Source organism: Etheostoma spectabile, chromosome 5 (genome assembly GCF_008692095.1).
Source record: "Etheostoma spectabile isolate EspeVRDwgs_2016 chromosome 5, UIUC_Espe_1.0, whole genome shotgun sequence".
NCBI lineage: Eukaryota > Metazoa > Chordata > Actinopteri > Perciformes > Percidae > Etheostoma > Etheostoma spectabile.
Genome location: NC_045737.1, coordinates 9,512,475 through 9,533,093, shown reverse-complemented (window position 1 = coordinate 9,533,093; position 20,619 = coordinate 9,512,475). Strand labels below are relative to the sequence as shown.

The 20,619-nt window shown below is 38.8% G+C and overlaps 1 protein-coding gene, 1 long non-coding RNA gene and 1 pseudogene across 2 annotated transcripts in view; 1 reads left to right on the top strand and 2 right to left on the bottom strand.

Moving 5' to 3' along the window:
- The window catches only part of LOC116689366 (versican core protein), a 52,657-nt gene extending 51,990 nt beyond the window's left edge, over nt 1-667 (bottom strand). The window contains 1 exon segment of the mRNA XM_032515902.1: nt 574-667. Within this exon segment, the coding sequence (XP_032371793.1) occupies nt 574-667 (94 nt within the window).
- A 1,830-nt stretch (nt 668-2,497) lies between these two features.
- Nucleotides 2,498-13,134, top strand: LOC116689433 (uncharacterized). Its single transcript, XR_004331988.1, has 3 exons — nt 2,498-2,508; nt 7,323-7,333; nt 13,062-13,134. It is a non-coding gene; the product is annotated as an uncharacterized LOC116689433 (long non-coding RNA).
- A 787-nt stretch (nt 13,135-13,921) lies between these two features.
- LOC116689365 (DNA repair protein XRCC4-like) overlaps nt 13,922-20,619 on the bottom strand; it is a 27,082-nt pseudogene continuing 20,384 nt past the window's right edge.

Sequence of the window (20,619 nt, the reverse complement as noted above, 5' to 3'; positions counted from 1 at the left end):
ACACTGACTGCAGTGTATGTACAGCATGTTTGTATGAAGTTAAAGATAATTGGTTAAACAGCGGAGTCATGACTACATTACTTTCTGTTAGGCCACTGCTGAGTTCTGTGCATGTCAGTTCTCCTTCTCAAATAATCCCTCCTTGGCCTACAAAATGCCAACAGGTAAACCCACATGAAAAGATGTGAAATATGTCATCAGTGTGCTGCACACTGGACAATATTATGTATCTCTCTTTTCAAGACCTCCTACTGTATTCTCAGCTAAACACTTGCTGCTGATGTTGCACACCAGTACACCTACACTGCCGCTCTGGGTTAAGGATATTTCATGTAATCCCACATCTTGAATACAGATAGATATTTACATGAAGGAGATTTGCTTCACAGTCTGGGGTTGGGTCTGGGTGTGGGGGAAACAGTGGTGGGACAGCCCCAAGGCATGAGTGTGTGTGTGTGTGTGTGTGTGTGTGTGTGTGTGTGTGTGTGTGTGTGTGTGTGTGTGTGTGTGTGTGTGTGTGTGTGTGTGTGTGTGTGTGAGGGGGGGGGGTGAAACCAGCTGTTATTTCCAGACTTGGAGCTGAGTGTAATTGAAAGGTGTCCATCCGTAGGGAACCATGAGAGCCAGGGGGGCCTGGGGGACCCAAGATGTAAACCACATTGGCCATTGTTAATGTGGTTTACACTGTCACCTTAACCATTGAGTAAAGTCTCGCAGATTTTACAGGAAGACTGGGGCTTATCCTGGTCTACTACTTTAAGAACAGAGTGAAACTTTAATGCTGAGAAGTACCGCTGACACATCGGTCAGTTTTTCTGCAGATAAGCTAAAGAGCATGGACGCCAGCCAAATGAGACCAAGTCAAATGACTTTACGTGTAGTGCAACTCACGGAGGTGGACAGAGGAAGAGAAGGAGTAAGGGGAAGGGAGAGATGGAGAAGATAAAGAAAAGAAAGGGGGGGGGGGAGATTTGGGAATAAGAAGACAGGATGAGATGGGGGGAGGGAGGGAGGGAGGAGAAGCATTTAATCATTCAAAACATACCTGTTGCAGTTGCAGCTTCACAGAGACAATATAACCACAGGATATACTTTATGTATGGTATCATCTGTTGAAAAAATAAATAAAAAATAAATATACGTTTGTTGAACAAGGTCTTTAAGTTTTAGTTATTTTAGTTTTTTTAAGTGTATCAACGTGTTCCATAGGGGACAAGGGTTTGGTGAGTTATAATAGAAATGTCTGTCTGATGTTTGTTTTTTGTCCTGGGCTGCAGAAGAATTGTTGAAAATATATATTCCTTATATAAAAATGATAAATAAATCTGAAATGTCCAGACATTAGTGGAGCCTAAAATCTTGAAATGAATACTCAACCTAAACTTCCACCAATTTATTTTCTAGATAATATTGAATTGATCTCTCTCTTGGAATGAATTGATTCACCCCCCACTTCCCCCCTCCCAGACCACACACACACACACACACACACACACACACACACACACACACGCACACGCACACGCACACGCACACACACACGCACACACACACACACATACATACCCACATACACACAGAGTGGTGGGTCACAGTGGGAGCTGCAAACTGTTATAGACTTCTCTAAAAAATAAAAACAAAACACTCACACTATACAATGACAACTGGCAAGATCAAAAGACTATCATCTCAAATATTTCAGGGCGGGTATCGTCTATGATTAGGTAGACGGAAACACCCTAATGGACTTTAATTAATTGAGACTTTGGGGAAAGAATAAGAGAAATAAGTCTGTTGAAATGTATGTAAAAAAATTTGTGAACGATGTGCGTGAACTACAGACGCAAAAGGTCATTCAAAGAAACATCAGCACAATAAATATAAATATACTAATATATCCGCTACTGGGAGCTGAAACACTGATATTGTCATCCAGTAAGAAAACTCTCACTTATTTTTTGTGCCGTTTCTTTGACTTTTTTCTTTCTTTTAACAGAAACACATGCTGTTTGTTCATGCATGGTATTAATTATTTATATTTAAAATTGTAAATGAAGTGAAGTTTGTGAAACTCCAACCCGCATGGCTGTCTCTGGAACTTCACTCAGCAGCGGGACACACCAGTGTAGGTTATCTAAGGACAACGCGGCATCACTGAGGGAGTCATGTCAAACAATTTAAGACTGAGAAGTTAACGGAAATATATTCATTCGTTGATGTTAGTCATTTATTCCGTATCATAATAAACTGTTAGTATCACGAAAACAATAGGCTAAGCAACGATGCATTAATTGCGAGCAATATTCATATTTCATGAAACAGAAGAAATACTTACTTTTAAACTTGTTTTATTCCATAAAATAAACAAATACCGATATACTGTCCTTAAATCCAGTTAGTCCCAGTGCGTAACATGGGTGCGTAAAAGTGCCCAAATGTGTCCACTCCAAATCGGCGCAACAGCACTTATCTCTCGGTGCGCTTTTCTTTTCTCCTTGATGCTCTGGAGTTGCTGAGTCCCACTCCGGAGTTCTGAACCAAGCGACAGAAAGCGTTAAATGCTGGCAAGCAACAATTACAATTTTGCCTAACACACACTGTTATTTCGTCAGTGTCAGAGAGGAGGGGAAGAGTTTCCATTCGAAAAGTGAATGAGACACCTTGGGGAGGCGGGGATAAAACTAATTTGGCCCTGTGCTGTGCCCGAGAGGGGCATTCTCACCCAATCGGACTGCTCCGAAATCACGTGGATTATTTGTGCAGGTGACACATCTGTCGTTTTACTGTGAGTGCATCTTCATTTTAGACAAGTTCCAAATCTGATGTTTTCATATATCAAATGAGAAATTAATTAGGCCAACCACAAACCTTTATTATAATATAAGTACTGCATGCTTCTATCGCTTGCTGGATATAATCACCAGCCTTTGAGATTGATGCTGTCTCAGTGAGGAGCGCACCCGTCATTTGCAAGGGTGCGCAATGGAAACGGGGTGGTGCAGCCATGTCTCTGGTTGATTTTGAGTCATAACCAACTGTTTGTTCAAACAGCACATTTCTGTCAATATTTGTGAGTTGAGTTCTTCCCAACCACCCCATTGAGCCAATTTTAGAGTCGCAGTTCTGCTGCTTGTCTGACTTCAAAAATATATTGTATCAATAAAATTCGTCTCAAGAAAAGTTCTTTAACTGTAAGCACAAGTTTTAATTGGACTGTGGTTGTGTGTATAGCGCAAATTTACAAAAAATAATAATCAAAATGTGTTATCATGACGACTACCTGATGGGAGACTGCAAACAGTGGTTAACCTTGTGCTTGGCTTTTCCACACGGGGGAGAGGATGGACCACCATTTATCCACTCTTGCCTAAGAATCAACACAATTGGACACTGCTAGAAAGGTAGGAGGGCTTGGCTTTTCTCAGCTGTTGGTTGTGTGTGTGTGTGTGTGTGTGTGTTTGTGTGTGTGTGTGTGTGTGTGTGTGTGATGTTTGAAAATATCTGATATTGAGTTGGACTGAACATAAAGTGGACACAATTTGTTGTAAAAATTAATCTGTTGTAAATCCAGAATGGTGTGTTCAGTGCACAAATTATGTTTTTTTTTAGCTGTGTGCAATTTTGCTATCATTTTTGCTTTACACTTACACATTAGAGAGTAACTGCAGAGCAAAAGGTACCCACAACTTATCAAGATGCATGAATCTTGTCCAGTCTATAAACAAATCAACATGTATCTCAACTTAGATCATTTTAAGAGCAACTGAATATTGTTTCCCTCCAACATACTTGACATAGGAGCAACAGTTCAAAATAATGAACGACATCAGCAGAAAGGTATCCTTTTTATAGCGTTCGTAAATGACAGCCTAAGAGACATACAGGCTTGTGCATGTGAATCCAACTGATGGATGGGTCTGGATGCTGATCCTAGTGGAGTGGACTAATTGTTCATAATCAAGGTGTTGCCTTCTGAAGGTGCTCGCACCAGCTGAGAGCCGGAGCAGAGGTGATAAGCCACTCATATAGAAGATTGCCCTTAAAGCCCGAAGGCCTTGTAAAAAGTCCTACGAGCCTTTTCCATACCTTTGTGCACTGTAATCATCTCAGGGCTCCGCACCAGTTACCCACAGTTCAGCTCTCCTTTACAAGGCTGGACTCGTCTGGACAGTCGGACTCTGAGAAAGAGAGGAGACCAGAGAAGCACTGGTGAGACAGAGCGGGAAGGCTGGAGTTAACAGCTTGTCAATTTTGACTAATTTCCTATTTCACACAGTACAACCTGCCACTACTGACAAAGACAGATTGCATTCTGATGTGAAAATGTAAGGAAACAGGTTTCATACTTTCACCAAAGAACTTGACAAAGAGCTCAAACTGACCTGACTCTGGGTAGAATTTTCCACCTGACCCTAGCATAATTAACAGCTACTCAGTTTTAGTTTACAGTTACAGGAATTTTTAATGATTTTACTAGTTCACCTTTTCACTTGAGACATCGTTAAGTTAAAAGTTGCAAGTCACTTACTACCATGTAAAACGTCTCTATGTGTAACCGTGGATCTCCTGTTGCCTTTCAGTACCCATAACTCAATGAGTCAAAGAGCCAATCAAAGAGTGTTTGATCCTGGTGATCTGCTGTGAGGGCCCCAAGATGACCCACATATCACATAACCTATAAAGGTGGTCTACCTCCGGCCCCATACCACATAAAAGGGGCGTTAAATTTCTCTGACCTCAAGGAATTTGTCCTACTGAAAGTCACAATTTTGAATGCTGCTCTGATTTTAATGTGTTTTATTGATTACAAGCTGCACAGTTTCCATCTAGATCAGGATGTTTCTCTGATTCTGTATAAGGAAATCTTCTATATATCTAAAGACAAATAGAAGAAATCTGCAATCACTGTGAAGTCACCTGAAATGTTTGCTCCTGTAGAAATATACAAAATGAATAAAGGGCAGTGTGAAACAAGATGTACAGTTTAAGTGTCAAATAAAAGCCAAACCTGTGACATAGGGAGTAAATGCATTTGCTGTGATTTCGCAAGGTACAGGAAAACAAGCATGTGTGTGTATGTTTTTTGTGAGTGAACCGTGTTTAGAGCAGAACGTGTGGGGAAGTGAAGTTGCCTCAGGACAGACATGAACCTTTGGGCGAGACATAGTAAGCGACAACCATAACTGATTTTAATCATGTTTATTCAGACCAAAATCAGATATTGCACCATTTTTGGCAATATTGTCATACCACAAAAGTAGCTTGATGAAAATGTTATTGTACATGTACAGGCTACAGTGTGGCTAAACAGGATTTTGGTATTCGCTAGCCACACAGAAAGCAATATATCATCGCATATTCAATCCTGGCATTTGGTTATAATAGAATTGTGAAAAATACATACACACAGTTGATCAATAACCTCACTAATAAACATGACATTAGCAATAAAAAATGAATGTTTATTAAAAGTAAACCAATTGTTATAAGCTAAAACACAAATACAACAAAAGGATTTTAAATATTGAACTTGCACAGATGGGGAAAATGTTCAAATAAATAAAATTGCACACTATACAAGATGTATCTACTACAATGTATATTCATTATGTTCCAGGACATCAATATTGATATATCTGCGATAAGTCATGTTAATATATTGGCTTGGTTCTAACACAGGCTATTACTGTTCTGCAGGTCTATGAAATTGTATTTAAATTTATTTATTGTTCATATTCCAAAGGAAAATAATGGATACATCTGCACAATAGCAACTAACCTTGCTGGTCAAGTCTAACATGTTTTAGAAGTATTTTAGACAAATTAGCAGTAAACTATGAACTGTGTTTTAATAGAAACAGACAGCAGCAGCTCAATGCCACACACACCCGTTTGTACGACATCCAAACAACATAAAAAGAATTTAAAAGAAAAAAAGATTTAAAAAAAATTAAAAGAAGCTGCACACTGCCATTGTGAGGACGACTGCACAAGTGGCACAACTGTCTGGAGTCCTCAGTACCAGGTGTCAATCAGCAGGCAGGTGTCAGTCATGGTGCTGACAGCTGGCGGCCTGTCAGTCGGTCTGACGGCTTTGACAGATACTTAGGTTTGCCCTGCTGTCCACTAATTGGTGCCTCTAGTGAGAGCCATCAACCTACTTTACCTATTATTTATTTATTTATCGAGTGCTTCATTTTTTTCCTTTACAGTTTTACACTGCTCTGCTCTTCAGTCATGTGGTGTTGGCAAACTCCAAATGCTACAAGACCAGATTAAGGCTCCATTTTATTAAAGGGATGAATTTCTACTTCAGCTCTACTTTGGTTGACAAATTTCTCCCTATGTTCTCCATGTCAATTCAATAAGCACACGTGAGCACGGGTAAAATGTAACGCAGTACAGTACTATACATACAGTACATTATCACATGTTGATATTTTAAACTTGGCAAGGATATTACACCTATACACTCACCTTAAAACATGGCTGTTTGACAACAATGATTGATATTGACATGAATATTGTAGCTACCTGCCTTGTAATGCCTTGTATGTGCTCTCAGTGTGACTATTCTACTTTACCTTGACTCCTTTGTATTGTTTTTACTGCATGGACTGCTTTAATGCCTTTGGCATCATCAGTGCTTGCTTGTTTGTGTGCTATTTGTTTGTATTAATCTCTTTTGCCTAGGCCTGCTGTCATTATAGATGTAATGTAAGGGATTTTAATTTGTTAACCATTGTATTTTAGGATGCCTATTGTCAGCTGGCCGGGGACTAAAGCTGCTCTTTTTACTGTGAAGTTAATAAAAGGGGACTGTCCACAACATTATAAACTAATAAACTAAACTAAACATGAGAAGTTAGAGGTAAAATCACAGCATTGGTGCTGTGATGAGGCTGAATCACTAAGACAATAAGGCCTGTCTGTAAAACGTAATACACACAGGGCTGGGTTCAAATAATCGGTTCCCTAACTAAAATGGATCTTTGTTTGATTGATCTGATATCGATTAATAAAATCTCTGAAATCAATCTTTTAATATATGCTTTTTCACCATGGATGCGTAAACCACCAGAAACATTTTGGGGGTTAATTCCTAAAGTAAACATTAACCTGGTGCATTCTAAAAATATTTGAGGGTTGCTGTTTGCTTGTAAAATGTACAGCATAAATTCTCTGAGAATCTCTCTTATATCCAAGCAATATTGGTATTGTAACTGAAATTTCACTAACCTGATATTGAATTAAGTCGAAAAATGTAATCAAATGTGGGATGTGGGAAATTTTAAAATAATTTTATAATCAAGAATAGACAGGAACCACTGAAGTTATATCATAGTTCCTTTTTACTTGTGAACACAAGGAGACAGTTTCCACACTAGAATTGTACAGAAAATGTCTAACTGGAAGCTCTCTACATCTGCTTATTTATACAAAGTGGATGTTAATACAAAGTCATAACAACGTTGATGTTGTCAGTTTATCTCATTCAGTCTGGGAATCTCCTCCGCCTGCTCTGCCCCAGAAACATCCTGTGCCTTTCACAAGGACAGACGATGGCTCCGTTGTTATCTTGTTTAGAGTGATCAGTATAATATGGTATTATTATGCAAACAGTTTTAATAATAATCAGATAAAAAGTATGTATCATAATGTTTTTAACATAAATTATTGGCAATACCCAAGCTTTAAAGGTGCCCTGCCACAAAAAAGCTTTTTCTTTGTATTTTTTTAAACATGTTAAGTCCATATGTGTTTGTATTATTTTGTGAATGTAAAAATGAACTGCTACCTCCTCCTTCAGCTCTAGCCACTGAAAAGAAATAAGAGGAGAAATCAGGCCAATTATCAAAGCTGGTCAGTCTGATGTCATGTTGCCTGAGCTCATTGCTATTCATGAACACATTCATGAGCCCAGTTGAGCTGGGTAAAGGATGCTGATTGGCTAGCTGTTAGCGAATCAGATCAATCAGCTTAGCTTATTAAATACTAATGAGAATTGGAACAAATCGAGCTGAGTCTTCCTTCTGAAACAAGAACATTTTCATCAGATTGAGCCAAACCACCCCAAACCTCAGCGTCAAAGCTCTTGTGAAAGGACCAAGCTCTGATGGTGACTGTTTAATTAACTAATTTAATTTATACTTTTTGTATTGAAATTACAATTTACACTACGTTTGTTAGAACACACCTTACACAGGCCTGCAATACACACACATGCTCAGGTCCAATGCATTCACTAATGGAGAGATGTCAGAGTGAGTGAGCTGCGACTAGCACCCTGAGTGGTGGGGTGGGGGGGGGGGACCAGCAACCCTCCGGTTCAAGCCCAGCTCCCTAGGGACTGAGCTACATTGTTTTTTTGTTCAAAGAAACAAGGACAGGATGTGAGAGGGGGGAGAAAATGGTTTGATAACCAGAACCAGACGATTCCCACGTCACAGATCTTTGCCAACTGCAGTTAACCAAATGCATCATTGTGGGAACCATTTCATTCTCTAACCCCATTCCTTCTGCTGTAATCACCCTATACATAACCTCTGGGGACTCAGAATTACAGTATTTCAAATTGAGTTTGTGTCATATTCGAGAATGTATAAAAAATTTTGATCTGTGACATTTGCGTGACTCCCTATAAAGTCTCCCAGAGGAGTCTTCTCACTGTACTTCAACCACAGAAAAAATGGGTGTGTGAGACAGTCAGTTATTCCGCCAGGCAGCAATTAGGCCTACACAAGAGTAGGCAATGTGGACTGCTTGTCGATCCTTTGGTCTCTGACCAAGAAAAAGTCAAGATAATAACATAATGCATTCCCAGTCATGAGAGAAATCAAATCAGCTGTTGAAAGTCATTTTGGTTTCTTTGGTTTCAATTAACAATTTAAAGGATGTTTTGGTAAAACTGCAATAAAACTCTGTTTCGGTCATCTGTGAAATGCTTGGGTGGCATACACTGATATTTGAAATTGCTAAGTGGTAACTATACATTGGTGTATTTCTAAGTAGAACTCTCACATGCAAAACCATTGATAGTGATACAAGCCAACACACTTGCTAACATTAACACACATACATGTGAGTCAGATCTCAATCTTTTCATTCTTAAAGCAGGGTAACAATATAAGCAGTACACAATGTTAAAGCCTGGTTGAAAGGTTTTGTCTACACATGAGTAACTAAAGAAGAAGAAAAAAATACATATATATTTATGTATAACCATTCTTACAAACTGCATTATAATGTCCAAAAAGTGAAAGTTTGCCTTGAGCACACTCTGCAGCAGGTTCTAATTATCCCACACTTAATGTTCAACTACCATCCTCTTAAACCCTGCAGAACATTGGCTTTAATTAAATAATGAGGCCAATCAGTTCGCACCAGCATCTCAAAGAGAAACCACTCTTTGTTTGTAATGATCAAAAGACTGTTTTAATGACTGGGTTGAAACAAAGAAGATACTATTTGCCACTGGTAAAACTTGTAGACCAGTGCAGAAAAGGCTCCACAACTGCAAGACAAGTCAGCACTAAATGTGAAGTGGAGGTTTGTGGAATATTGCTGCAATATATGTGACTTGTATGGTATAAGATGCATAAGTGTAAGAAATGTTATCTCACATGCACAGTATGTTCTTGCCACATCATCAATGGATATTCAACATCTGGAAAGTTGTTGTATGATGGTCTTTCTGTTATACTAATAAATGATAAAGGCCATGCTAGACGTCAGATGTATGTACATAGACTAGCTCTTTGGTTTCCCACATACAGTTTACACATTCAATTCAAAGTGCTCCAGCAGGAAGTCTTACTGCTGGTTTTCTATTGCCCTGAAATATATTCCCTCAGTTTTAAACAGCCTGCCCACTGCTTTACTTCCATGTGTGCCGCCCCCAGCAGAAACAGCGCTACTGCCCACTGTGAGCAAGAGGAGCAACAGGTAATACAGTCTGACACAACTGCCACATTAAAACCAATAACATTTCTGAGTTAGAAAGAGAAATCACCAGATGAAGAAGAAAGTAAAACATGTTTATTGCTTAGTTGATTTTTATTGAATCACAAAATGTGTTTGATTCAAGCAGCAAAGGGGCTGTAGTGCAATCATCCAAAGTGGAAGCATTCACATATTGGTCCACATCTATGAAGGGTTAGTATACTGTTACTCATGGTATTTGATTACATATTCTCCAATGAGTTGTCATCTTCATTTTGTAAACATGTTTTGCCTGGTAGTTTCAGACATTACGGTGTAAGGCGGTGAGCAGTGAGAGCACAGCACAGGCCGACAGACAATGACCACTCTGTCTCACTGCAGCTCTGTGGCGGGAAAGCAGGACGACTCCTGTCATTCCCCTGGATGATGGGAATCCTACAGGTGCACGCAGTAAATGAATGACGATGATAAGCAAGAGGCTGAACGTTTAATTTCAGCCTGGCACAGCCTTCATTGCTCTCTCACAAACAGTGTTAACCCATACAACTGCATGGGCTGCTGTATGGCCCCGTTGATCTCTAGACTGCCTTTGCCAGAAGGTCATGTTTTTGCAACATTGCTGTTTTATTACAAAATGCTATAACATGTAAAGAAAATCTATAGATTAACAGGAATTCAACAGTTGCCAGCTTTTACACATAATTATTGATTGGTTACACTTGAATTGAAGCTAGTATGACAATCCAACACAGAGTGGGATTTTCCCCTAGAATCCATCTGAGCCTATTGGAAATGAAAGTGAAATAATTTCATGGCTCCAACAGTCACTTTTCCTAATTAACATTCAAATTAATTGGATGCTTTAAACAATGATTAGAGTATCTGTATATATATATATATATATATATATACACACACACACACACACAGACACAACACACACACACAGACACACACACACACACACACCACACACACACAACTTCTTTTCAGTGTACACCTCTAAATTAAAAGCATCTCCATAGTGTTAATTTTTACCAAAATGTCTACATTTTATGTTTTTACTGTACAGTATAAAACCTCTCATGACAGAAACGTGTCACATGTTAAACCCAAGACGCATCATGTTTTGTAGCTTAAATTACCAAAATGGGCAATGACTTTATGATTTAGTAAATGCTGAAAAAGCAAAGTTGCAAAGTTAAATGTTTATTTAAGTCAAGTTGAAATTAACAAATGTCTTGTGAGACATTTCAAAATAGATATTAACCCAGACAACATTTGAAAAACATTTACAATATTTCACATAATGAAATAGTACTTTCTCCTTCATGCATATTTAATACATTTCCAGGGAAACATTTGCTAAAATCAAATACAAATATGTATTCTGGAATCAACTGATTGAAGACCGAATTTAAAATGTCTTTTACATTTGAAAAGAAATATATCATGTTCTATTCAAAATAAGGAAAAATCACAAATACAATATCCATTAATTTCCAATTTAGTATAGTTTCTTAATCTTTCACACTTGGTCTCATTTTCCATTGGCCGCGTTGTCATCATGCATTGTAAATGTTCCTTAGAAATTGATTGGGTCTTCCCTTTGGAAAATTCCTTATTATGGACTGCACTGTATACAGGAAAAGAGTGTGACATTCTTGTAGGGATTGATATACCAGCAAGCACGTGTTGTGGGATTATCCTGACGGCCACCCGTGGTCTTCAGCTGACATTTAGGTATCAAAATCATAAAAGACAGCAGGAAGGTCCAGAAGTCAAAAGGTAGAATGGTCAGATGAAGACTCTGAATAGATCTCCATAGGTTCATTACTGTCAGTGTGAAGCCACACTGTGATGACCTCAGGACCTGAAGCTGGTAGCAGAAGTAAAGGAAGAGGTGGGAGGTGAGGACAGAGAGACAACATAAACCTATTAACCCTCTGCATAACACCCCTCATGTAGTCTGGGCCACAGAACATGTAAGGAATAAAGGCCAGATGAAAATGAGAAACAAAGGGAAGGTCAAATTATTGTTCGTAAAATGCTAGTTTAGAAAGTGGAAATGAAAGACATGGTGTACAGTTTATTTTCATAATGAAAAGAGGGAGGAAAACATCAGCAAGACATGATGAATAAGCAGCAACAAAGAAGCTTTGGTTCGTTGTTGGTGACACCCTGTTTTCTGGGTGTAGCCAGCTGTTACTCTTTGTCTGGTCTCAAGGCTGAGGGTCTTGGCAGCCAAAGTCAAACTCTTACAAAATTGCTTCTATACTCCTGGTCCAGATTTTCATTACTAGCACCAGTAGTGCCTGAGGAAGCACTGAATGGCGTTAAGTGCCTGTTATCACATGGCCACTAACGCATCTGGGCAGAGTCTTGGCAGCAGCTCCGAATGGAGCATGCAGTCTTTGGACTGTTTGGAAAAAGATAGCGTTGTTAATTGTCTGTCTTATGAGTTATTGAAGTCTCTTATGAGAGCTGTGGCAGGTAATTGTCACAGTTAAAGCAAACCAGATGGCAGTGATTTGCTCAAGCGTTCAGGGAATAGCTTTCTCAATCTGGGACAAAATCTGGAGACACCTCCAGGACACTGTTGCCTGGTTGTCACTGTTTTGGTTGTTTGTATTATGGGGAGGTTGACTAACTTGTTATATACCTGAAGTGAGATCAAGAAAACATGTTATCAAGGAAAGCCTTAGATTTAGGTCTTTAATTGTGTTAATGATGAGTCCCAGAAGTCATCAATTCATTGAGGAGGAGGGTGGAGACAAGACAGGGAGAAAGAGATGCAAAGACAGAGGGGAATAAAGACAGTGAAAAAGTTTGAGGGTGTGTATAAATTGCATAAATAAAGAAAATGTCACATTTGAAATGTGACATTTCCCTCAATATAGAGATGCACTTTGGGAAATACAGTTAAATATCTTGATATGAGCCAAGGCTGAATAACATTACCTTGTATTCTGCCCAAGATGTACAGATGAAATGAAAATGATAGAAAGTAATAGCAAGGTGCAAATGAGAGAAGAAGTGCATGTATCACTGGAACTCAAAAGGCTGCTGCTGTCATTGCTTAGTTGGACCGAGCTGCACTACACATTGGAGAACCCGAGAATCCAAACAGAAGCGGATTAATTTCTTAAACTCTGTCAGACCCACCAGTGAGTCCATCTTTCTAAAGTCATGTTGTTAAGATATTCACACCCATAGACATGCATTTTCTAAATTCTACTCACGAGCGCAAGGATAAATCAGAAGAATTTAAGAAGTTAAATGCCATGGATAGAATATAAAAAAGTACATTTGTATTGATTTTATTTTTTTATTTTTTTAGTACAAGCCCGTTTTGTATGCCCTGTTAATTAGGAGGAGATCTGAAGATCTGAAACCAGTGCTGTGGTCAGAGGCAGCATGAGGAGTACTGTACTGTATGTCGCTAATGGGTAATCAGTACAATCAATACATCGATAAAACCAGATATTTATGCATAAATGTGCAAGAGCCCAGAGCTGACACTGTTGGATTCTGGGAAGTGTACACGTTTATTATTTAGTTACTGCAGTGTTTTTTAAGAAGTTTGTCTGAGTGCAGAAAACGGAAAAAATAAAAAAGTAGGGAAATGACAGCAATGTTTTACAGTGCCATAAAACAAAGCTTGAAATTATTTGTTAAACTCTGGTTTGGAGCCACAGGCCACACGGAACAGCTTATTCTCTAACTGAGAGAACACAGGACTGGACTGTGTGTTATGTTGACACTATCTTAATAGAAGATCTGTAATATATAATCTTGTTGTTACATCTAATCTCTCTTATGATAAGTGTTGTACTGCTACTGTATGTGAAAAAATGATCCACAGAACAGCTAGGAACAAAAACATTTGGGTCCTCTAGAAGAAGCAGTGGCCAGAACAACTATGATACAAAATACGGGTCATTGATTGGTTGCTTGGTTATCTGACCAACCTGTGGTTTTATTCCTGCTAGGAAGGTTCCGAGCTTACAGGGTGACACAATCTACGCTTCTGGCTCGGTTGTTCATCTTCCTCATCAGAAAAGGTCCGGTCCTGAGGAATGCCATTGCACACCAGATTACGGCCTGCAGACAACACATAGATATAGATGTACAAACATAGAACTGTTCAGAAAACCACCTCTGATACTGGGGGTCTTACTACATCAATATTGTTGCTATGCATCTTTAATAAATTATGTCACTAATGAAAAAATAAAAATAATGTCTACTGTAAATCAAAGGTACTATTGTAGATGCTAATTATATTTTGTCTTCTAACTTTTGGACTCCAAGTTCCTCAAAAAACTCTAAACAAATTGATGGCCTCTTTCTTAATGCTTGCATGCTGATGTCTTGTCTTGTTCCAAATTCTTGAGATTTTTGGTTTCATTACTGAAGCCGAAATTCTCCATCTCCATTGCTTAAACCAATTCTCCTTCAGTGACACATTTGTGGCACATTTGTGGTTGTCTCAGGACAAACTGCTTCAGATAACCTCTGTTAACCCCGGACAACTTCACACCCAAAAGACCAGTGACCTTTATCGGGAATAGAGATCTGGCATTCCACACAAGCTCAGTCATAGGATGGTTTACATACAAACAAACACACCAGTTTGCCCTTTAACACTGCTGATAGCCCATTCAAATTCAAAGATTGACAGATTGAGCCGTTGTGTGAGATAAAAACTACTGGTACTTAGAATACTTTATTAGCTGTTTGATCGGGAGATAACACTTGAAAGAATGAACGCTGTTGATATCCACAGTAAAATGACTGAAGAGTGATTCAAGTCTGACATTACATGTGGAATAAATATAAAAATGTACTACAGATTCTGTAAAATATTCTGCAACCCCCCCTTTCTCTTTTTTGTTTTGCGTTGTTTGACTGTATTGTCTTGTTTGTACTGTGCAAATAAAAAATAAAACAATATTTTAGAAAGTCTGACATTACAGTCCATCTGGATGTTAAAAGGGCCCCTTCCATCAGTTTTTATCAATTTTCTTCTTCTCTCTCAGACACTCCTTCATCCCTTGAGTCACACTGTCCCCCTCCTCTCCTTTCATTCCCCTTATTTCATCTTTATCTCTTCTAGCTTCAGTCTCACCATTGTGAGTGATATGCGTCCTTATGTTGTCACTATCAGATGCTAAACTAGAGGGAACACGTCAAAGGGTTTCTTCTTTTGTCTCCAATTCTACCCTGCCATCACTCTTTCTTATTAGGTAATATGAAAACACACCCCTAGTCACGAGGGTTCAATGGGGCCAATCAATTCAAAGGGTAAAGTTTGGGTAGATTTCTAAATGCAAATAAAACATCAATTTGCTATTGAGCACTGATCTAGGTCAAATTTTGCAACAGCTAAATGGGTGGGGACTGAATTGCAAAAGTGTATTTGTAAACAAGATATTGCCCTAGGTCGTATGTTTTAATGTCATTAGATCCCTATGAAGGTTGCCACGAATTGATTAGTTGCTGGGGTTACAAGATTAAGGCCGCACAATATAAACAAGATGGAATAACAATGCATTAGGCATACATTAGCATAGTGTAGTGACAACTATTGACATGAAGGGATGGCTTGTTTCCACCACAGCCAAGTGATGGCCAAAAGAGACACCACCCAGGGATGGATTTGTTGGACAGCTGAGTTAGTGTGAATACTACAAAAACCTTTGAAACACACCCATAATGTTAATGTGTTGAGTTTGGCTCTGAACACACAAACAGCCATTGAGAGAGAGTGATCAGTGGGTTATCCCAACAGAATCTAGTACAGGGGGGTATGACTCAAGACATGTGACATCACTGCATGACACAGGAAGGGGAAGACCACCTCGTGGCCAGCCGCGTTGCCGCAATCAAAGCAGACTTCGCTGGGTGGGTTCATGACTCACTGGCAAGTGTTTCCTAGAACCTGGCTACCCGAGGGTAAACTCTCTGCATGTGTGTGCTTTTAAGTTTATGGTAAAACTCCCTGCTAACATGATCAATTACATTCAACTGTCAACTTTATTAGACAGTAAAATCAGTTTGAGGAAAGCAAAATCTCTAAAAGAGTCTCATTTACAGTCTGCAACAATACTGAGTCACATTGTGACCTATGACATAACAAGGAGTAACGGGAATGGGCAAACATTTGCCATGTTCAATACTTGCACACCCAGATCCACCAAACCATGGTGCATGTGTAAGTGTATGGAATATTGGAGCACAATGCGCTGATGGTGTGTCATGGTAACAGTACATTTCTATAAAGGTGACCTACAAGAAAGTCAGAGATCAGTAATCTGTCCAAATTTTAAAATTACTTTATGAAACATAATCCTGTCACCTGAGCCAAAATGATCCTTCAGTTTATACTCACAAATACACAGCAACCTTCCAATTCCCATCATGTTATGAATTGCATTTGTTAAGCTCTGCCTTACCCTGAGAGAAAAGCCTTTGTTATTTAATTCTCAGTAATTAGAGGGCAAGGAGATGTTCCAGTCTTGCTGTCATTGATTTTGCGACATATTCTGACGCAGGCAAAGAAGAAAAAAATCGTTTTTTTTCCCCCTTATAAATGTTGTTAATTTGTAATACACAATTATTTATTCTGAGTTAGGGGAAAATATCTATTGGCTTAGGAGCAGTTTTCCCAATAAAAAGTAAAAAAAAAAAAAAAAAAAGCTGCACTCTTAACATTACACACACACACACACCTGTGATGAGAATAGTCGGCTCTTGAGATGAATGGATGCTCCCGACTGCCTCCTGTCTTGTGTCCTGACTGTCGTCTTTACAGTGAGTTGTGTTATTGTCACTAAAGGAAATGACATAAATTTGAGAGAAGAAGAGAACATGTTTCATATAGAACAAACTGTGTGTGTGAGGGAGTGTGTGTAGAACAAAGCAGAAAAAACGAGTTACGGTGTAAATATGCTCTAGAAAATTCAGCAACTCATTTTACTATACTTATAAAACCTATGAGTAATCACCTTTCAACCTCATTATTATATATTATATATATATATATTATTATATATATATATATATATATATATATATATATATATATATATATATATATAATTTTAATATTTTTACTATTATTATATAATATGAAGTATTGAAGTATTATATTATTGAACCACAAGGCCAGAAACATACGCAGTGATTATGAGTTAAATCTTCCATCCATAAACTGTGGCCTGCAATGATGGAAGATGTAATAACACAAATTAGCAACCGTCTGTGTTCTGCAAAAGCCAAAGGTGTGGTAAACACAGATTTGACAGCACTGTGCTGAGCTGCTTGGAAATAAAACCTGCAAGTATGCAACTAAAGCAATACTAAAACTAAATCCTCACTGCTTAACAGTAAATGAGCTAAATTGATTGCCACATGCACTGATGTAGACCAATTTCTGCAAAGCTTCTAGATGACAACACTGGAATAAAGATAGACTATAGATGCTATATCAAGAATATATGTGCTATAAAGAATAAACTAGGTTTATTTAGGAACTATTTAATAACATCTGAGATTAAAATATTTATTTATTACCACAGCGTTTTGAATGACTACAAAATGTGTGCAGTTTGAATGTGAGAAAAAGTGCTGTGGTGTATTGGCATTTCTTTAAACTAGTGCTGTCAAAAATTAAAATATTTAATCGTGATTAATTGCATTAATGTCATAGTTAACTCGCAATTAATCACAATTGTACATTTTTATCTATTCTAAATTTCCTTTGATTTCTTTTTGTCCTATTATTTTTATTTTAATGCTCTTATCAACATGGCTAAGTGGATCGGCTTGCTTTGTGCAAAACAACATTGGCATATGGCATACTGTAGTGTTCAATGTCACACGTAACATTCTCACTTAGAGCAAATAATCTCTCACACAGTGTAACACTTTCCATCAATAAAAGGGTGAAAGAAATACTACAAAAGGGGTGGAGAATTCGCATCAGTTGTGTGCTTGGCCATCAGGTGGTATTTCAGACCGGACGTGCTGCAATGATAGCTCAGTTCAACACAAAACACGCAGATCACTTTGGTCTTGTCAATGGAACCATTTGGCAACTTTTAAAAAGTAAACTTTCTATTCAGAATCTTATTGGCATCCATTTCGGCATCTCACACTCGACAGCCACTCAAAACGTAAAGTTAATGGATTGCAAGCCCAAACATGTGTATGTGGTGTGCCTGTTGTTTTGTTTCTGGTCAAGCTAGATCCGGTGTGGTGTTGTAGTTTTCCTAACGTTACTAGTTGCAACAGCATGAAAAAAAACACAAAGTTTGCAAGGCTAAAAAGAATGTTAATCTTGCATAAAAAATTGATGTCGTTTAAATGGGTTTGCGTTAACGCTGTTAATAACGCGTTTAACTAACAGCACTGCTTTAAACCAATCACAATTGATTTGGGCAGTGCTATGCGCCAAGGAAATGATGGTGCCTCTGCAAAACAGCCTCAACAAGGAACTTGTTTTGGTGGCAGGTGCTCGTTCAGTAGTTTTGAGTCGTACAACAGAAAACTCAGATTGGACAGATAGTCTAGCTAGTTAACCATAGTCCTCATAAATCCACCAGAGTTTAGAATGCCAACACAAAAGAAAGCGGAAGGTGAGCGACATCCAACCAATCTGCCAGCGGCACCGGAGTAATCCCCTAAATAAATCGTCGTCAATCTGGACTATAACAGGTACTGTGTATAAAAACTGTGAAAATATGTGAACACACACAGATAGAATAAAACGTATTTCACTGGTTCACCTGCATTTATAAGTTATACCAGAGCATCACAGATTAGTTGAAGTTATGCAAAGTCTGCTGACCTTTGTGTCCCGTCCTCCTCTCTCTGCTGTTGGAGCTGGCGGAGAGCATCCTGCAGGCATCTGATCTTGGCCTTCTTCTCATTCAGCACCATGACAAAACGTGAGTACAGCGCCCCCTCCAACATCTCCTTATCCTCAACTTGCTGCTCCAGCCTGTTGAGAAAAGAAAAGATAAGATAAGATAAACTTTATTGTCCCAAAGAAAATTAGTTTTGGGCAAAAAGTACTGACAACAGGTGCATACAAACACATACATTTAATACCAATCGATCAGTTTGTAGACAGTACAATATAATACTGAAAGTACATAACAAGACCACAATTAAAACAAAAACATACATGCAGGAAAATGGACTCCCACTTGCACATGGGCACACATGTGACAAATGCATGTTTTAAAAGCTTCAAGGTTGTTGTTTGTTTGCCTTCTGGGAGAAATTTGCTAAAAGGAATTATGCTGATGAAGAGCAGCGATATATAAATGAAAGACATACAAGTGAATCATTTGAAATTAGTTCCTAGAAATCCGAAGCCCAGTTTGCAACATTGGGTGGAGCCCGTTTTTCTCCCAAATAGGCGACCAGTGATGTCATACTGGGGTATTGCTGTACATAAAAACAGCTGGCAGCGCAACTTAAAAAGCAGTCTCTCTGGGTATTTTCCATTCAATCTTGACATTTGCTCTTCATCACATATTCTTTAAAAAAACACACATTTAAATCCATCAGCAGAAAACACAGGGCTGCTTTTCTCCTCATCCTTACTGTTGAGTATTATCTGGTGCTCCTGTTTCAATCTACGGCTCTCCTCTAACAGCTGGTGGTTTTTTGACTTCAGACCTGTACTGCGCTTTAGGGACTGGCAAATCATCTCCCGGTTTAGCTCTAGAGGGTCTGGAGCTGGCTGGAGCTCCACGGAACCCAAGTGCACCTGAAGAAAAAAAGAGTAGAAAAAGAAGAAGGAAAATGAGACATCATTAAAATGAGCAACATCAGATCAGAGTGCAAATTGCATGAGCATCAGCATTCATATCGGTTGTCAGATTTCATATTTCATGAACAGTTGAGGGGTTCAGCAATGGGGGATGACCTCAGATTCCTAACTGGTCTCCCTCTGCACTGACAGGTGACAGTTAAGATAGTTCATGGCACGAGGTAAGCATAACCTCTGGGTGCCTCCCTTTGAGCATAACCGACTAGGAGGAGACCACAGAACATATGTAAGCCTATATATCCCAGCTGCCCTAGGAGTACCAGGGGATCCTCTCAAAGAAGCTGATGGAAATTACCCAGGAAAAGAACATCTGGTACTTCAATCTTGAGTAAGGGGCTGATAATAATCTCACATCTAACGCAGCTTCTAAAACCTGTTTACAGTCAAAAATGAGTATGCATTTGCACCTTAATGCCATCCCAGAAGCTCTGCAATATAGAGGTGCAACAAACCATTACATCATATTTTCTTTCAAGTGGGAGGCTTTTTAAGATGTTGACGAGTTTTCTTCTGTCTGGGAGAAATACAGGATGGATTCATTGGTCACCAGTAAAGTATGCACACAGTTTCCCCTCTGTTGCTTCTTGTCTGTCACTCTTTGGAATCACAGCGAGGCTTCAGATGTAATAAAACATTCCTCATTTGGATCGCATTTTGGCACAACGTCACAGAGCGGGGCTGAGCCACTGCAAATGTGGACGTTTTTGAACATTTAGTTAATGTGTCAAAAATCCAAGCCGCCACCCCAAACTCATCAAACTTTGCTTGTTGCCTTGGAGATTCTCGCACGCACGCACACTTATACACTCTCTTTCACACACACTTACACA